Source organism: Pogoniulus pusillus, chromosome 14, assembly GCF_015220805.1.
Source record: "Pogoniulus pusillus isolate bPogPus1 chromosome 14, bPogPus1.pri, whole genome shotgun sequence".
NCBI lineage: Eukaryota > Metazoa > Chordata > Aves > Piciformes > Lybiidae > Pogoniulus > Pogoniulus pusillus.
The window spans coordinates 19,604,591-19,623,592 of record NC_087277.1 but is presented as its reverse complement, the minus strand read 5'-3'; the positions used below and the strand labels follow the sequence as shown (position 1 = coordinate 19,623,592).

The window sequence follows — 19,002 nt, the reverse complement described above, 5'->3', positions numbered from 1 at the left end:
CCTCATGACTCTCTACAGCCTTGCAAAAATGAGTCCAGCTCTGACTCTTCCAGGAAGGTTAAGTTCTGCAACTCTCAACCCCCCCAAAATAGATGTTACCTGCAAGCATTGATCCTTGGGAAAACAGGCTCAGCAAGGTTCCTCGCACACCCTTCAACCATCAAGGCATCAACAAGGCTCTTGACATGCTTGAAGGAAACTATGCCAACCTGGGGCTACAGGGACAACATTGGAGCAACTCAGCCAGCTGCAGTGGAGGCTTAGAAATTTGTCCACACAAGGACATCTGCATTTTGGTGTCTACCTGGAGTCCAGTCCATTGCCGAGTGCAATGAAGCCCATGGGATACAAGAAAGGTCCAGATATGGACCATATATGGTCTTTCTCCTAAAAGAGATGTGATCTTGCAGCTAAGGAGCATGTTGTTATGGAGATGCTGGGCTCTGCTTTTCAGGATTGATGCTGAATAGTGATGAAGGAGAGAGGAGACCTTTCTGGGCATCTCACCAGGATGCTCCAGCAAACTTCTGCTGGAAAACAATGTTGTCCCTGATAGATCAGTTTTCACTTAGGTAAGTCACGTTTCAGACTTGCCATCTTCTTCCACCCACTGTTACATTCCAAAATGGGGGAGAAGGAAGCTGGGTACTTGCCAAAGAGAAGCTGCCAGCAGCTAAAATCTGAGCTAACCTCCATCCTTCTTCCTTAGGTGTCTCCTACAAAACATCCAAATTCTTTCATGACACCCATCTGCAAGCTGAGCTCCACCAAGGCTAACCCTCCAGCTGAGCACACCAACTGTGTGTTAAGACCCAAAACCACACGGAACCCCTTGAGACAATCCCTCAGACCTCCCTTCCAGAATCTCCACGAGGACAGCAAGAACTTGGGGTACTCACAGCAGCACAGCCCCCTGGGATGACACCAGCAATGAGGACAGGGGAGTCTCCTCGCAGTGTGAACCCAAACCCATTCTCTCCTCTCCTCAGGTGGACTCTTCGCGCTGGGTACCACTTGTTCTTGGCCGAGAAAACCGAAAGAGGTCCCTGGGGTGAGGCAGAAACATGGAAACCACCTTATGGTGCAAGAACAAGTCTCTGGGGACATGCAACCTTGCAAACACCCACTGAGGAGGAGGAAACAGAACATGAAAGTCTGTCTTCTGCATTTCCAGGATGTGATTCTGAGCCTGCTGGGTGTTTTTTATCCTTCCTGCACACCCAAAAATGCAGATTTGTGCACTACAAAGCTTCAGAAAGTCCTTAAAAGCCCAAGTCAGAGGATGGCTTTATCAAAGAACTATTTTGGTGGGAAAAGACCTTTAAAGATAAAGTCCAACCATTATTATGAGCAGCACCAGTTTTGTGCTGGTTGGGAAGGACCCTAGGAGGTCTTCAGAGCTTATATCTCGATGTCCTGCTAGCATTGCCCCAGAAGGAAGAGGTCTTGGCATAGTCAGGGAGGCGATATCAATTTAGGCACTAGCAAAACAGAAAGCTTTGGTGGGCAGAAAAAAAAATATCACCCAAGGAGGAATTATGAGGGTTATGATTCTTCACCAGTCCGTGGCTCTGGGGGATGCAGCCCAGCCAGGCTAGCTCAGCAGGGTGTGAGGTGGTAGTCATCTCTTCAGGGTCATATCCCATCCAGATCCATAATTTCCTGTCCTTTTCTTTCTTTTCTGTTCCCACAGGAGCAAGATCTACCTGTCTGCCCTGACAGCTGCTCAAAATCAGAAGTGTCAAACCTCTCTTTGAGGAAGACAGACAGCAGAACAAGGTCCCACAGCAACCCTGAAGCTCAGTCCTGCTCCCCGAGACCCTAAGGAGGGTAGGAATAAAGGTCTGGTGGGATTTTCTGGTGCCTTCCAACTGACATCCTACCCCCAAAAAGCTTCCTCTAAGGGAGCCCTCCTTGGGTAAAGCCCGCCCAAAAATTCCTGTGTCTGTGCACTACGAGAGCTTCATGACCAATTTAGGTCTTTCAGAGGCAAATCTGAGCTCTCCCAGCCCTTCTCCTGCACGGGCCCTTGTCAATGAGGAGATGGCTCATCCTCCTTAGAATGCTGCCCCTGAGTGCAACCAAGAGAGGAAGAGCCTTCAGGGAAGAAGGAAATCAGGCAAGCAGAGCATGCAGGGGAGGAGGAGGAGATGCCTGCTCCCTTGGGGGCACCTCCATCCCATAGCTGTACATACCAGCCTGTGGAAGAGGTCGGTCACCTTCACCTGGGAGAAGTTGGGGGATTTTATCTCTGGTTTCTGGTGGGTTTTGGCTAGTGGTGAGGAGAGAAAAAACACATACAGGAGGGTCAGGTAATTGTGGCAGCTTCTGGCCTCTCTACAGTAGTATGACCCATAAGAGGCAGGACCTCCTCAGGCAGCTGCCAAACACTCAACCCAAAGCCCCTGCGGCCACCTGAGAAGCTGCACCAGCACTTAAGGAGCTCTGGTCCACAGCAGCACGCCACAAATCTCTAGTGGAGTCTGCCTGCCCCATGCAACCTGCCACAAACCCTCTCCCTAGCTGTCCCCCACCCAAGCAAACCACTTACGATGAATATCTGGGGCATCTCCAGTTTCAAAGAAGTCCTCCTCATGGTCGATTTCTGAGTATTTGCTCAGCGAGCGCTTGTGGGCGAAGGAGAGGACCTCCTGGAGGATATCCATCTTCCGCAGGATCTTGCACAAGCCGTGGATCCTCATGGCTTCTTCGTGCTTCATGATGGCTTTCTTCAGGTGAGCTTTGCCTGCAAAGCAGCAGAGAGATGACAGCCCAAGGGGAGAGGAGCAGCCCCACCACTGATCTGGCTCCGCTTCGCTCGGCAGCCCACGGATGACAGCAGCCTCTGTGGCTGTCTCCAACCCGACGTGACTCAGGGACAGCCCAGTCACGTTCTCAGCCTGCCAGTTGCTCAACGTGCTCTAACTGGAGTAGGTCCCAGCCGTCAGCTTGAGCCCCTGATGTAGGACCTTGAAGGGTGACCTACTTCACTCCCCCCGGCGCTGACAACAGAGCTGGCAGATGTTCCCAAAAAAATGCTACTGAAGGAGCTGCCACCACGCCCCCAAAGTCCCTCCTAATGCTTAACCTCAATCTCCTCTGCAAATTAACTTCTCTCCATCACTCTGTGTCCCTTGAGGGGGAACATGGAGGATAATCAATCCCTATCCTCAGGGTGACAGCCTTTTAGCTTCAGGAAGATGCAACACGTCTCCTTTTCTAGGCTAAACAAAGCCTTCTCCTTGCCCTGCAGGTCCTGCTTTTCATTGCCTTTGGCATCCACTCTTGCTTTGCTCCTCTCAAGACCATCACGATGCGTTCCTGTGTGACCCGTCCTAAGTGACCCTACCTCCTGCAGGGGGGTTGGACTTGATGATCTTCAGTGGTCCCTTTCACCCCCTACCATTCTATGAACTTACCTTCAACGTGTTTCCACCCTTGTGAAAACGGTGCAGCAGGAAAATGGCCAGAAGAGATCAGATCATGATGACCCACGGCTACCAATGCAAACATCTCCTTGGTAAGATGATTGCAACCAAGATCCGCCTATCTAACGCTCAACTACCCAGAACAAGCTAAATATATAGCGAGACGTGTCATGGAAACACGTGTGCCTGCGGCACTTCGAGCTTTAGCCACAAGGTGGCAACAGAACCCAGCGAGATGGCAGAAGCTTGCTCCAGCCTTAGGAGAACCACAAGCAGAGGCCTTGAAGATCTCTGAGCAGCCCCCCCGCGGAGTCGCGGCTGAGGAAATGCATTGAAGATGGATGTAAACTAGAGAAGGCGGCACTCCTCAGAAGTGATTTATCAAATGGAATCAATCGTATTCGAGCAATGCACCCACTAGCACTCAGAAAGCAACAACTCCTGGTGTTCAAGATGGGGGAGGTTCTCCTTCTCTTCTACTCTGCCCTGGTGCTGTGTCCAATTCTGGGTTCCCCAGTTCAAGAGGGACTGGAATACACAAGAGTCCAATGAAGCTACAAGGGTGATGAAGGGACTGGAACATCTGCCTGATGAGGCTGTTTAGTCTGGAGAAGAGAAGACTGAGAGGAGATCTTACTAAAGCTTATAAATATCTGAAGGGTAGGTGCCAAGAGGAAGAGGCCAGTCTCAGTGGTGCTCTGTGACAGGATAAGGTGCAACAGATGCAAACTGGAACACAGAAAATTCCACTTCAACTTGAGGAGAAACTTCTTCACTGCAAGGGTCCTGAAGCAGGCTGTCCAGAGAGGTTGTGGAGTCTCCCTCTCTAGAGATTTTTGAGACCCATCTGGATGCATTGCTGCGTGACCTGCCCTAGGTCACCTGTTTTGGCAGAGGGGCTGAACTCAGTGATCTCAAGAGGTCTCTTCCAAACCCCACTACTCTATAATTCTCTGATTCTGTGATTATGGGGAATAGAGGTTGAGCATGAGAAGCTGTGCAAGCTCTTGGCTCCACTCTGTTGAAGATGGTGGAATACATTGTGTATAATAAAATACCATGTTATAAGACAAGGAAATGGGGAAAAGGCTCCAACTTCTTCCCTTCCTGTAACCTTAAACCAGGAGCTGAGACTAGGATCTACAAGTTGATTTATCACCAGCAGCCTTTGAATTGAGGCTGTTCCCCCCAGCACAGCTGCAAGCTGGGCTGATTCAAATTGTGAAACCCAAAAAACTGATTGGATCTTCAGGCACACAGAGTGGTGGCGAATGAAGTTAGCTCCAGCTGATGACCAGTCACAAAAGGTGCCCTCAGGGCTCAGTACTGGGCCACTTGCCTTTAACATCTTTATCAATGACCTGGATGAGGGGATTGAGGCATCCTAACAGCCAGCTGTGGGGAGCGTTGATCTACTGGAGTATAGTTAAGCTCTAAAGAGGCAGCTGGACTCACTCCAAGGAGGACAGAGAGGGGCTGGAGTATTTCCAGAGAAAGGCAGTGAAGCTGGGGAAAGGTCTGGAGAACAGAGCTTGTGAAGAGCTGAGGGACCTGGGGTTGTTTGTGCTGGAGGAAAGGAGGCTGAGGGAACATCTTCTGGCTCTCTGCAACTCCCTGAAAGGAGGCTGGAACCAAGCAGGGGTTAGTCTCTTCTCCCAGGTAAGAAGAAATAGGACAAGAAGAAATGGTCCTGAGCTGCACCAGGGGAGATTTAAGTTGACATAAGGAACAATTTCTTCCACAAAACAGTTGTCAAGCCCTGGAAGAAGCTGCCCAGAGCAATGGTGGAGTCTCCAACCCTGGAAGGATTTGAAAGCTATGGAGATGTGCTGAGAGACATGGTTTAGTGGTGGATCTAGTAGTGCTGGGTTAATGGTAGGACTTGAAGACCTTAAAAGTTCACTTCCAACCAGAACAATTCTGTGATTCCATGACACCAGCAAAGGGTGGTTCTATCACAGAGCTCTGATTCTGGGGTTCAGTTTAGGAGTCTCCTCATGCACATCCTCCATCTCCCATCTCTAGCAGTGAAATCTGGCAAAGCAGCCATGGCGACTTTGCTGGGTCCAGCAACAGGACAAACTCATTCCTGGTGGGACCTGTCTCCTTTCACATATGTCAATGAGGCAAAAGAGCAGCAGGAGGCAGAGTGTGGTGGAGGCAAACAAGATATGACATCCCAAAACCAGGGTGCTGAGCTTGCTCTTGTTGCAAACTTGTTGGGCAGGAGCTGCCAAAACATGACTTCAGCTGAATAAGCAATGCTCTGTTTTTCCCTCCAAGCTGAAAAATTCACATGGGAGGAAGTTTTTGTCTCCCAAGTCTTTTGATGCTGCTAAAAAAGCCACCCCCTGGCATCTGCTGTGTCTTCTTGTTATCGAGCCAAATCAGCAGCAAGCCTAAGCAAAGAGCTTCCAGGATCTGTGTTCCTACAGATTTCTCTGCACTGCACTGGGTGATGTTACCTAGCTCAGGAGATCTTGGTGCCTAAGGCTTTGCTGTACAGGTTGCTGCAAGCACCACGAGTTGGTCCTCAGCACCCTAACAGAGAACCAAGAGGTGTCTCTGCACAGAAAGACCTCCTCCAACAGCTCTTCAAGACCCTTCATGAAGACCATGCCTACACAGGTAAGGTTATGACAGAGCTCTGCCCATGCATTGAGGTTTCATCACAAGAAACCGAGAGCTTTGCCCCCACTGATGTTCTTACCCAGCTTCCTTCTCTCCTCAGGGTCCTGCAGCAGGACACGGAGTGATGGTCCCTCTGGCATGGTGATGTGGAACTGGATAAAAGCCTTCTCCTGCTCTGGGAGTTCAGAATCAGATGCCACTGTGTGAAACAGAAGGGTGGGAATGAGCTCTGAGAGAAGTCACTCAGCCACCCAGATCCCTGTGGCAGTGGACACAAGGGGATCAGGAAGCCAAATCCATCTTCACGTAGACCCATAACTTCAGCAGCAGCTTCCTCTCATCCAACAACCAAGACATCATTGATGGGGAGGGAGAAGTTCCAGTCCCCTGATTATGAAGAAATTAAGATGGATTCAGCTTGTGTAGCTTCTCCAAGTACCATGTGCATGTGTGGATTTTGCACCCACAATTCCCACTAAAGCTGTTTCCAATCCTCTTTGGCTCAGAGGGAGCTCAGGGTTGCATGGCAGCCTCCTCCCCTGAGAACAAAGCACGGTAAAAAGCAACCCAGAAAGTTCCAGCCAGCTTTATGGATTTGCTAGTCCAAACAGGAGATCCCAAAGCCTGGTGAGCAACCTGGCATCAGCATCCAGCAGTCTAGGAACCAGCAACTCCAGTGACAGCATCCTTGGGGGATTAAACTACAGTTTAAGGAGTTTACTGTCATTTGGGAGGAAAAGATTTGTGCTTCTGAACAAGGGCATCAGGGAGGGGCAGCAAGTTGACATGTGAGATCTCAACAGCATCCTCTCCATCTCCAAACACTCAAATCAAACATCTGCAGGTTTGTTTCCCTCAGCACCTAAGGCTACCAAAAGGGAAAAGCAGCCTCAGAATTTTAGTGGAAAGGTTTGGCCCTTTCTCTTGTAATCCCACAAAAACCCAGCTCCATCACCATCCTCTTCCATACCTGTCTTCAAGCAGCTGTAGCCTCACAGCACTCCACTGTCTCCTGTCTCTATCTCAGCAGCTCTCCTTGCTCAATCCTGCTTCTGCAACACCCACGAGGTACAAGCAAGACTTTTGGCAAGCTCCAGAGTGGGGGTGGATACTGGGACAGTCTGGCAGCCATCACCACCAGCACAGCAGTGCTCTTGGCAGCCACCCCCTAAAGAAGCTTCCCAGCTTCTTCTCAGACACCCCACCATGTGATGGGTCAGCATCACAGGTCAAAGCATTCATCGGATGCCCGCCTCCAGATTCTCTGCTTGACCCAAAAGCACTTGCAAGGGTGTTGGTGATGATGCAGATGGAGCTCATGGGTCTCACCCTACATCCACGCTCCAGCTGGCTCCACAGACCCACGTCAGCTTGGCTCTGGCACAGCCACGTGTACCCTGCTACCAGCTCCTCACCACCCTGGGATAGCAGCTGACCAGGAGGCTGGCAATTCAATTTAAGTAGCTCAGAGCAGTTTCTCCATGGAGATTATGGAGTTTGGGGGTTTATTTCTATTTTTTCAAATCCCCAGGTGGCTCAACACGTGGACCTGGTGCCTTGAAGGATGCCCAGCTAAGGACACCAGTACATGTGTGGTCAGCAGGCAGCTGCTGACACATAGAATCATAGAATCTTCAAATGGTTTGGGTTGGAAGGGACCTTCCAAAGTCATCTAGTCCAACCTTCTGCAGTGAGCAGGGACATCTTCAACCAGAGCAGTTTGCTCAGAGTGCTGTTCAATCTGATCTGGAATGTTTCAGGGGTGGGGGATCTACCACCTTGCTAGGCAGCCTAGTCCAGGAGCCACGCAGCAGGTAACATCTCTACAGCACCTTTTTGCTCACCTTCTTGGAAGGACTTTGCAAAGCAGAAATACAGGGAAAATCTGCCCTGTGCATGAACTGCTCAGTCAAGAAATGACATCAACAGCTCAGAACACCCCCAGAACCTCAGGTTTTGTGTCCATCTACCCTTTGGGTATGTCCCTTCACATCTTCTCTTGCATTCCCTCCCAAACATGAAGTTACCACAAGGAGTCAACACTCACCAGGGCAGTCACAGAGAGCAATGGCAGCAAAGTAGTGGGAGAGGGCTTTGAAATGCTCTGACTTGACATGGACCATAGTGGTCCAAGAGAAGGGAACATAATCCTTCACGTGGGCTTGGGTCATCGTCTGGTGTACCAGTGAGTAGACATCTTCTACCTGTTGGGATGTCAAGGGACAAGTTGCTGAACTGTGGGCTGAGATGTAGGATATCCATCAGGAGATAGTCTCAGCAGACTGTCCTCTCCTGTGAGGTTCTACCAGCCACAAAAGGAGCCTCTGCAATGTGACAGGCCCAACAAGTCCTCCCCTCGTTGAGGTGCTCACCCTTGCTGCCTCCTGGGCAAGCTGCAGCCTGGAGAGGAAGTCGTGCTGGGCACATAGCAAGGTCATCTTCTCAAAGACACACTCCTGGACCTGGGCAACCATCAGCCGCACCAGCATGTTCAAAGAGGCAGCACTCATATCCAGGCTAGGAGCATTGCAGAAGTTTTCCTTCAAGTAGTTAAAGGCACCTGCATGAAGGAGAAGCTCCAGGTAGCCACTTGGCTTGTAAGCAGATGGGTCAGACTTTCAGACCATGAAGCTGTTCAGACCCAACCCCAGGAAGAAAAGAGCCACCCATCTCACTGTAAATGGTGGGTAAGAAGGCTGAGGATCCTCCCCTTGCTATCAAAATCATCCTTGAGCCCACAACTTTTGTCTCCAAAGCCCTGGTTGATGACAGTCCTGGGATTCCTTGTTTTCCCCCTGAGCTGCTCAGAGGGATCATCATCTCTCCTTTCTCTGCCTGGGATATCCCTAGTTCTGCACAGCAAGAAAGTTCTTTGGGTCATCCCAGCTCCTCCTCATAAGCCACAGAAAGCAGCATGGTGCCTATCTGCACTCAGTTCAGGAACCCTTCAAGATGCCCTGTCTCCATCCCTCTTTGCACAGCTACTTCTTGCACTCACAAGCATTATGCCCACCCTGCGGAAATGCTTCCTGCATGCTGACAGGGAGCTGGAGAAGGGAAGAACTCACGTACCAGCTGCCTTCTGAAAGGCATCAATGGCCTGGTTGAGGCCTGGCAGGGACGCGCGGTCCTGCCGCGCTCCGATCTGGGTGTGCAGGGCTCCAATGTTGAAGAGGACACTGCCCTTCTCGAAGGCCAGAGCTCGCTGGTGCGATGGGACCCCTGTCAGGGAGTCATACCTGAGGAAAGGAAGAGTCAATTGTTGCCTATTCCTACCCAAGATCTCACCCATGGATGCCAGAGAAGCTTGGAGGGCCTTCAGTGCTCTTTGTGGGCTTGCAGACACTGTTTCCATCAATGTCATGCCTTTGGAGCTTATGGTTTTCCCTGCCACCCCTAATTAACCCACCCAGAGCAACAGCTAACCCAGCTCCTCGTGTCCACCAGGCCCCGATGCCATCATGGAGGCGTGACCCCAGCTGCCTCCCTACTCATGCTGCCCCAGGTGTGATGAGGAAAGCTGCACCAACCAGTGGAAGAAGACGCCGAGGGTTTTGCTCGGAGGGAAGAAGCGGCTGTCGAGGAAGTAGAGCTGGTTGTAGTACTCCATCAGGAGCTCCAGCCCGGCTTCGTTGCGGCTCGGGGTGCGCATCGCCTGTGGGGACAGCAGGGGAGATGCTTGGGTGGGAACAATCACAGAATCATGGAATTGTTTTGGTTGGAAAAGATCTTTAAGATCATCAAGGTTCCAGCACTGCCAGGTCACCACTAAACTTCGTCCCTCAGCACCACATCTGCATGGCTTCTGAACACTTTCAGCAGTAAGGACTCTGCCACTGCCCTGGGAAGTCTGGTCCAGGGTTTGACAACTCTTGTTCCTAATCACAGAATGCACTGGGTTTGAAGGGGCCCTCAAAGGTCATCTTGTCCAACCTCCCTGCAGTGAGCAGGGACATCTCCAATTAGACCTGGTTGTTCAGGGCCTCATCCAGATCTCAAGGCAGTCTATTCCAATATTGTCCAACCTAAACCTCCTCTGGTGCATCTTGGAGCTGTTTTGTAGGGAAGGCAATTCTGGATTAATGGAGCTGCGTGCACTGGCCAGCCCAGGGCAGAGAAACTCAACCTGAATTATTAGATCAGTAGGACCAGATCCATAGAGGTCAAGATACTGAGCAGTAGCAGCACCATCTAGACAGTTTCAGCTGTAGGAGTGGTTGAGGAGGCACCAAATTTGTGCTGGGCACCTAAATTCAAAGCCAGCAGCCTGGAAACCAGCACTGGAGGCAATGCTCACCTAAACCAAACTGGGATTATTACTTTAGGGGAAAAGCTCATGGAAAGGCTGCTGAAGAAACTGGATTTTTGCTTCTTCAGCTTTTGACCTGAGGCAGCACTGAAGTTTCAAGCTCTCCTAACACCTAGTTTTATCCACAAGGCTTTTCCCATCTTCTGACTTTGAAAGGATTCTCTCCTGCCTGAAGAGCAGGATGAAGCCCTTCACAAGAGCTTGAACAAGGCTTTTTCTTTTTTTTCTCCCAGATCAAAGCTTTGTTAATCAAATCAGATGAACAGAGCTTTGTGAGGAGAAAATTCACCTTTACTGGATTGCTTTGGATTTCCTCTTCTCCAGGCCAAAGAGAAAGCAGTTCAGCCCTGCTGGGGGTAAACTAATTTCTGTAAACCAGTCATGGATTGCACAAGAACTTTTATTGCTCTTCAGTCCTAGATTAGCAGAGCATTAGAGGTCAGGGAAAAAAAAATCCAACAGTTCCTGAAGGGTTTCTAATATTTAGTGACCTATGAACCAAAGCTGAGGTGCTCTAGAATGGGAGCCTGCACCTCAGGACACAAGTCTAAAGGTGCAGTTAGGATGAGGAGACTGCAGAGCAAAATGTGACAGCTTCAGACAGTGTTCCTGGACAGATCAAAGCAAGATTTTGCAACTCAGAAGGCACCAACCTGCCGCAGCTCCATGAACTCTTTGATTTCCTTTTCAAACAAGATGCCCTCCTCTCCATAATGTTCACTGATGAAATCCTGGACGGAGAAACAAGAAGGATAATCCTGAGTCACCTTTCAAATGGATTTTCACAATTTGAAGTGTGGATTTGGGCGAATCCATATAAGCATCTTGCCAGCAATCCTCAGAAGGAAGCCTGCACCAGGGAAAACCATCCTCTCCCCAGCCCAGCTCTTGCTGTCCAACAGTTCCAGACCTTCATCTCCCACTTTTCCCATGCTTTTAGTCCATCTAAACCCATAATTTTTGTTTTGCTTTGCAACTGCTGCAATTTCTCCTCTACAGCACCTAACTGTATCCAAGTGCAGGCCACTCCTCTCTCCATCATCTTACTTCACATTGAGAATGCAAAACCTCACTGCTCACCTTCAGTGGTGCCAGCAAATCCAGCTCCTTTGTCTCCTTCAGGCCCAAGGGGATCATGGGGACGCTGATAGACTCACTGGAAGAAGACAAAAAGGATATCAAGGTGCTGGAAGGTGTCCAGACAGTGAAGGTCTGGAGAACAAGTCTTGTGAGGAGCACTTGAGGGAACTGTGGTTGTTCAGCTGGAGAAGAAGAGGCTGCCTCTGCATCTCCCTGAAAGAAAGCTAGAGTGAGGTGGGAGTTGGTCTTTTCTCCCAAGGGCTTCTGCTGCTCCTGTGAAAGGACAGAACTAGAAGACAACTCTGGACAGCAGAGAGATGTTCTTCCAATGCAATGTCAGGAACAGCACCCTGAGAGGAGAGGTAGATAGAGAATAACCTGAAAAAAATAACCTGAAATCATCACTTTTGTTCCTCCAGCTTCTTTTCTCTCCATAAAATCATTTCAGTTGGAAAATACTTGCAAAATCATCATGTCCAAACACCAACCTAAGACCATTATGACCATGAACGAGTCCCACAGTAATAAAAGAAGCTTCAGTAATGAAGCTACTTTAATTCCTAGCTCTTGGGAACCAGGCATGATGTGAGCAGAGGTCATGGATTCACCCCACTCCTACCTGCTAATCTGTGCTTGGTGCTGATAAGGATTTGGTGGAGCTGCAGCCCTGTGTCTGATATTGAAGTTTGCTACCTCGACTAAAAGCAGTTGTCTAAGAATAGCTCTTATCACTACCCAATAATGAAGATGACAACCACAAGTCTGGGAACACCCAGCTGGGGAGTGGCTTGTGATTCCACATTAAAACAGGGCAGTTGTGCAGCACTGAGGAAGAGGAGCTGCAGTATGACAGCTGGGAAGAACCATCTCGGGGGTGGGGGGATTTGGCAGCTAATGTGATATTCTGCTGCCAGGAAGTGAAGGAATGGTCTGTATGAGCAGTAGAGCCTGGAGGCAGAAAAATCACAGCCCAGGGAGCTCCCAAGGCAGCCTCATTATCCCATCATTTAGTTTTCAAACAAAAGAAGGGAGATTTAGACTAGAAAGAAAATGTGAGACAGTGGCACAGGTTACACTCAGAGAGGTTGTAGATGCCCCATCCATGGATTAAACAGTTTGGATGGGGCTGTGAGCAACCCAATCTAGTTGAAGATCATAGAATTGTTTTGGTTGGAAGAGACTGCTAAGATCGAGTTCAACCCTCAACCTAAGACCACCACGGCCATTAAACCATGTCCCCAAGTACCATGTCCACTTGTTTCTGACTGCAGAGGGGTTTGAACTAGATGATCTCTAGAGGTAAGAGGTATCTTCCAACCCAAACCATTCTGTGATTCTTCTCTGGAGACTTCCAGAATTCATCCATGTACAATCCTTTGCAACTTCCTCTAGGGGAACCTGCTTTAGCACAGGAATTGGACTGGATGATCTCAAGAGGCTCCTTCTAGCCCCTACCACTCTGTGACACTGTGTCCATCTACATGCTTTTCCCAGCACATGGTCCTCCTTGAGGGAGCACTGCCATGCTGCTGGGGACAGACATGTGCAAATACTAGGGGAGTGTCAGTGACCTGTGAAATCAGCTCTAGCTGAAGATGTCCCTGCTCAGTGCAGGATGGTTGGACTAGATGACCTTTGAAGGTCCTTCCCAACCCAAAACATTTCATGATTCTATGGCCTGATTCTTGTATATCAAAATAGAGAATGGGAAGCCACCACAGTACCTGCAAACTCCACAAATGCTTTCCTTGATACCCATCTATCCCTCAGCCACCCAGGGAACTTGTTTAAAGAGACCAGAAGTTTAGCAGAGAGTAAGGCAGCATAGGTAGGCTAAGCCCTCACCAACCCAGGTTTGCACATACCTCCAGAACCCACTTAGCACACCACTCCTTATTCTGGGGAGGAAAAGAGGCAAAGAACCTGGAGGTGTGGGGCAGGAAGGCTGCACCCACATTTTCATCTCTTCACACTGAATAAACAGCTTCAAGAGCCATAATTAGTGCGGAAAAAGCAATTATTGCTCATTCCCTAACAAGATTTCCGCATGAATCCAATGCCTGGAGCACACAAAGGGGCTTTTGTTTGGCCTGGGCAGGGTTTTGGGGTTGCTGTTGCTGGTGTTTTGATCTTAAACCAGGGCAAACACAGGGGGATGGAAAAGCTGAGCATCTCTGATAAGGAAGAAGTCTGGGAGAACACAGAGAAGAAACAACATCCAGAATTACATTCAGGAAGTGCAGTAGACCTTCCAGGTGCAGCAAATGCCCAAGGGTGGTTGAGATATGGACAAGAAATGCCAAGGGTGGTTTATATATGGTCTCTCCTGCCTTTGTTCCCATAGGAGCCACCACAATTCCAACACAATCCAGAAACTGGACCATCCTGGTCCTACACTTAATATCACCGCAGCACTGTGCAAGATGGAGACACTCTCCTGGTCTTTGTACCTTTCTCTGGCCCCAGGAGCATAGCAGCCCTCCTCAGAGCACCATCAAGGGGCAGGGGAAAGGGAAGGGGCAGGCTCCCACATAGCTACAGTGTCCCTGAGCTGTTCTGCCTCAGGGAATTCTCTTTTTCTCACCCAACAGCATGCTGGGATTATTGCTTTGGAGCGTCAAGCCCAGAGTGGCTGGGTAAGCATTTCACAGCAAGAGCATCCCAATGAACAAAAGCTCTAACCTCAAAGAGAGAGAAAACAAATCTAATCATAGAATTGTTTCTGTAGGAAAGGAACTCTAAGATCATCAAGTCCAACTGTCAACATAACACCATCAAGGCCACTAAACCATATCCCAGAGTGCCATTGTCCACGTCACCTCCAGGGATGGTGACTCCACCAACTGCCTAGGCAGCCTGCTCCAATGCCTGACCACTCTTTCACTAAATAAATGTTTCCTAATGTTCAATCTAAACCTCCCTTGGCACAATTTCAGGCCATTTCCTCTCATTCTATTACCTGATTTCAGGCCATTTCCTCTCATTCCATCACCTCATACAAGGGAGAAAAGACCATCCCCACTTGGCTCCAACCTCCTTTCAGGGAGCTGTAGAGAGAAAGAAGGTCTCCCCTCAGACTTCTCTTCTCTGGACTAAACAACCCCAGTTCCCTCAGTCACTCCTCCCAAGACCCTTTGCCAGCATCGTTGCCCTTCTGTGAACAGGTTCCAGCACCTCAATGTCCTTCTTGGAGGGAAGGGCCCAAAAATTAACCTAGAATTCAAGGTGTGGCCCCACCAGTGCCCAGACCAGGGGGATAATCCCCAGCCTAGCTCCTGCTGGCCACACAATTCCTGATCCAGGCCAGGAGGCTGTTTGCATTCTTGGCCACCTGAGCACACTGCTGACTCAACTTCAGCAAATACTCCTGATAATAGCCTTAATGAGAAAAGAGACTGGGGAGTATCTGCTCCAGGAGCAACCAGAACAGGAGGTCAATCACCTGAACAGTCATGCTTTTAATTTCTTCTGCCAGGTATCCTGTTTGACCTGCTGGCAATCACTCATGCTCTGGTAGCATAATCAGAAAAGGGGTGAAGATGGCTTTTTCTGACCTGTTCCTCCTGCTTTGGCATATCAGTGCCTAGAGGATGTACCATCCATCCCTATACATCCCAGAATCTCCTAGGAAAAGCTGATAAGTTTGTTATTCACAGAACCACAGCATGGCAGGGGTTGAAGGGAACTCGCAAGATCATCCAGTCCACTTCCCCTGCTAAAGCAGACATACACACAGCAGACTGCACAGGAGCACAGTGTCCAGGTGGGTTCGGAATCTCTCCAGAGGAGACTACAGCCTCTCTTGGCAGCCTGCTCCAGGGCTCCAGCACTCTGACAGGAATTAATTTCTTTCTTGTGTCTAGATTGAGTCTCCAGAGTTCCAGCTTGTGCTTGCTGCCCCTTGTTCTGTCACTGGGCACCATTGACAACAGTCTGTTCCAGTCTCTTGCCCACTACCCTTTATCTCTTGCTGAGCATTAAGCAGATCCCCTCTCAGTCTGCTCTTCTCCAGCCTAAACAGCCCCAGGGCTCTCAGCTTTTCCTCCTCACAGATGTTTCAGGCCCCTCAGCAGCTTTGCAGCCCTTTACCACCTCCTTGCAGCTCTAGAAATAAAACATTGATTTTTCTCAGAGTGAAAAACCATTTCCAGCAAATCTGACCCATGCCAAGTGCCCCCTCACTAGCCATCACCTCATGGTCCCTTCCAGAGGGCCAAAGCCCAACAGAGCAGGGAGGCAGAGTAATGGCTACAAGGTGAGAGGCTTCACTGCTCCCAGAAAAACAAACTAAGTAAGACAAATAAAATCCTACATGAGCAGCTGCTCTTCCCATCTTGCAGCTCCTGCTTAGGGTACCTGTCATTCTGGTAGACATCCACACTGCTATTCAGCTCCTCCAGCTCCTCCTTCAGTAGCTGCAGGTTGGAGTTTACGTAGCTCAGCTCCAAGGCAACTGTCTCTTTGACTTTGTGGTTACTGGTGGCCCTGCAAGACAACACCATGTGGATCAAACCTTCCTCATTTCATCATTGTCTTTAATTATCAACACTTAGTTGCAGTCATAAACACAGATTAAGCTATGTAATGGTGCAACCCCTCATGCATCCATCTAACACCTCCTTGCAGAACCATGCCGCCTCCTCTCCACATGATCACAAAATGCTTTGGGTTGGAAGGGACCTTTAAAGGTCATCTACTCCAACCCCCACTGCAATGAGCATGGACACCTTTAGGAAAAAGTCCTTTACTGTAGTAGTGGTCAGGCACCACAACAGGCTGCCCAGGGAGGGCAGCATGCCCTGGAGGTGCTTGAGTAACGTGTGGACATGGCACTTCAGGACATGGCTTAGTGGTGGTGTCAGGCTGATGATTGGATTCCATGATCTTAGAGGTCTCTTTCAACCAAAACAATCCTATGATTCTGTGATCTTCAACTACAACAGGATGCTCAGAGCCCCAAATAGCCTGACCTGCAATGGTTCCAGGAATGCAGCTTCCAACATCTCTTCAGGCAACTTTGGCAAGTGTCTCGCCACCCGTACTGTAAAAAAGGTCTTCCTTTTCTCTATTATAAATCTCCCTCTTGTAGTGTCAAACCAACACCCCTTGTCCAGTCACAACTGGTTCTGACAAGAATTCTGTCCCTATCTTTCTTTTTGGCCTCTTCAGGTACTGAAAGGCCACAAAGGTCTCCCTGGAAGCTTGTCTTCAGGCTGAAGAAACCCCAAGTCTCAGCCTTTCAAGACTGAGGAATCCAGAGCATGCAGACCTCTGTGCCACAGAGATTGAGGCCAGGCAAAAATCATTACTAAGCTGCACCTTGCCAAGATGAATCTGCTATTTCTGCCCTAGAGTAAACCTCCCCTTACTCATTCATGCTCTGACCTCCAGTGCAGTTTCACATTTGGCTCAAGGTTGCTGAGTTGGAGCTGGTCAGCCTGGAGAAGGCCTGGAGGAGACCTTCTAGTAGCCCAGTACCTGAAGGGAGCTACAGAAGAGCTGGGGAAGGACTTCTTACAAGAGCTGGCCGCAACAAGATGAGGGGGAATGGATTGAAGCTGGAAGAAGGGAGATGTAGACAGGAAGAAATCCTTCATAGTGAGGGTGGTAAGACTTGACCCAGCTGCTCAGGGAGGCTGTGTGTGTTCCCTCCCTGAAGGTGTTCAAGGCCAGGTTGCACAGAGCCCATGACCAGAGTGGGTGGAACAGATCTTTAAGGCCCCTTCCAACACTAACCAGTCTGTGATTCCATAAATAAAAATCCTTTCTGGTCGGGTTTGAGGAGGAAGTAATTATTTCTGTGTGGAAAAACCTGAGAGAGAGGAGGTTGTGTTGTGCTCACCCATTAGCAGAGCCAAACCCTGCCCTCCTTTCCCCACTTGCATGTCAGGAGATGTAAACACCAGGGATTGATTTCAGCTGCCTGCTCCCAGCAAGACAAGCTCCCAGGCTGATTATAACCTTATCTGCTCTGAAGGAAAGCAGGGAGAGATAACCCTGAGCTGACAACGTGCAGTCATGGACTGAAAGGGGCTCTGGCTGCTCTGGCTAAATCACCTAGGATCCAGGAAAAACAACACATGCACAAGCTCTGCTCAGCCAGGGAGCTCTTTTCCTCCAGCTTTTCCAGACCATGTTGTTTTGGATTTGGTTGTTTTTTTCAGTTGGTTTGGGGTTTTTCTTTAAATTAGCTAGCATTCTTCAGGGGCCTCACCCTGACCCAGCTCAGGTCAGAAGCAGCAGCAGCTCTGCTGTTTTTCTTTTAAATGCTGGTCCTTTGGTGCCTCCTCTTCCAAGCCCCCTTTGTTGGGATTTCCAAGATTAATGGATTTTCTTTTAAACAAAGGAAACCCCACAGCAGGTCCAAAGATCCCTGCAGTCACTTCCATTTAAACAGGCTCCAGCATTGGCCTAATTTTTTTCAAATATGAATCAGAATCACAAAATGGTTTGGGTTGGAAAGAACCTGTAACATCATCTACTTCCAGCCCTGTCATGGGCAGGAACACCTTCCACTAGACCAGGCTGCTCAAAGTCCCATCCAACCTGGACTTTCATCACCCTTCAAATCTTATTTTGCTCTGTGGGATTTCACATGCACGTGAAAGTTTGTCCAGGACTTGTTGCTGGGTCAAGGTCTGAGAGCCCAGAGTCACGTTGGGGCACTTTGTTTTGCACTGTGCAAGTGCCACATAGATTCAAAGTTGGAAGAGAACTTGAAGATGATCGAGTCAAATCATTAGCCCAGCACTGACAGGTCCACCACCAAACCATGTCCCTCAGCACCATATGTACACAGCTTTAAGATGCCTGCAGGGATGGGGACTCCACCACTACCCTGGGCAGTTCATTCCAAGGTTTAACAACCCTTTTGGGGAAGAAATTGTTCCCAATATGCAGCAATTAAGAACACAGTATCTCTCAGAGGTGTAATTTAGGGGCACAATCAATCATTTCCATAAGTAAACCTGCACTGAAGTACTTCCATGTCCAGGCTGAGTGCTGATCTCTGTATGCAGAGCCTACGTGTCTCCATTAGCCTCCCCAGTGAAGTTATCAGTTGTTTGCTTAGCTAACAGCTAAGAAAGATGTCTGATTTCTATTTCTTTATTCCTGTTTAAGAAGCTGCTTGATTGGTGAAACCTTTATCACCCCCATCACTTCTCTCAGCCCCAGTTATTTGAACAAGAAAGGAAAAGGTTTCCTCTGCCTCTGCCCATTTATTGACTCACCAAACAAACCCTCTTGACACCACTGAGCAAACACCACCTGGGTTGTTTTTTTTCCTTTACTCTCCAACACACACCATTCATGGCAACCTCTCCAGGAAAGGAAACTGATATGGTTGAACAGAACAGCTCAGGAGATTATTTTTTTAGCCATTTGGAGTTGGTAGGGTTTTGTTGGTTTTGGGTTTTTTTTTGTTTGTGTAGGGTACTTTTTGTGTGTCAAAGAGGGGAAAAAATCCCAGCTAGCTCAGCTGTAAACTCAGCTCCAAGATGGGCAGCCCACAGCTTTTCTGTTTGGATTCAGAGACATATAAAGAAGTTGCTA

The 19,002-nt window shown here is 49.1% G+C and overlaps 1 protein-coding gene across 2 annotated transcripts in view; it reads right to left on the bottom strand.

Annotated features, from left to right (window-relative positions):
• Positions 1 to 19,002, bottom strand: part of RHPN1 (rhophilin Rho GTPase binding protein 1) — a 34,074-nt gene that overhangs the window by 1,144 nt on the left and 13,928 nt on the right. For both annotated transcript variants that reach the window (XM_064154425.1, XM_064154426.1), the window contains exons 3-13: positions 15,805 to 15,933; positions 11,449 to 11,524; positions 11,022 to 11,099; positions 9,590 to 9,714; positions 9,132 to 9,298; positions 8,432 to 8,619; positions 8,107 to 8,263; positions 6,139 to 6,258; positions 2,552 to 2,746; positions 2,196 to 2,272; positions 900 to 1,046 (exon numbers count right to left, since the gene is read on the bottom strand). In XM_064154425.1, coding sequence (XP_064010495.1) covers positions 900 to 1,046; positions 2,196 to 2,272; positions 2,552 to 2,746; positions 6,139 to 6,258; positions 8,107 to 8,263; positions 8,432 to 8,619; positions 9,132 to 9,298; positions 9,590 to 9,714; positions 11,022 to 11,099; positions 11,449 to 11,524; positions 15,805 to 15,933 — 1,459 coding nt within the window. The remainder of the gene's footprint in view (positions 1 to 899; positions 1,047 to 2,195; positions 2,273 to 2,551; positions 2,747 to 6,138; positions 6,259 to 8,106; positions 8,264 to 8,431; positions 8,620 to 9,131; positions 9,299 to 9,589; positions 9,715 to 11,021; positions 11,100 to 11,448; positions 11,525 to 15,804; positions 15,934 to 19,002) is intronic.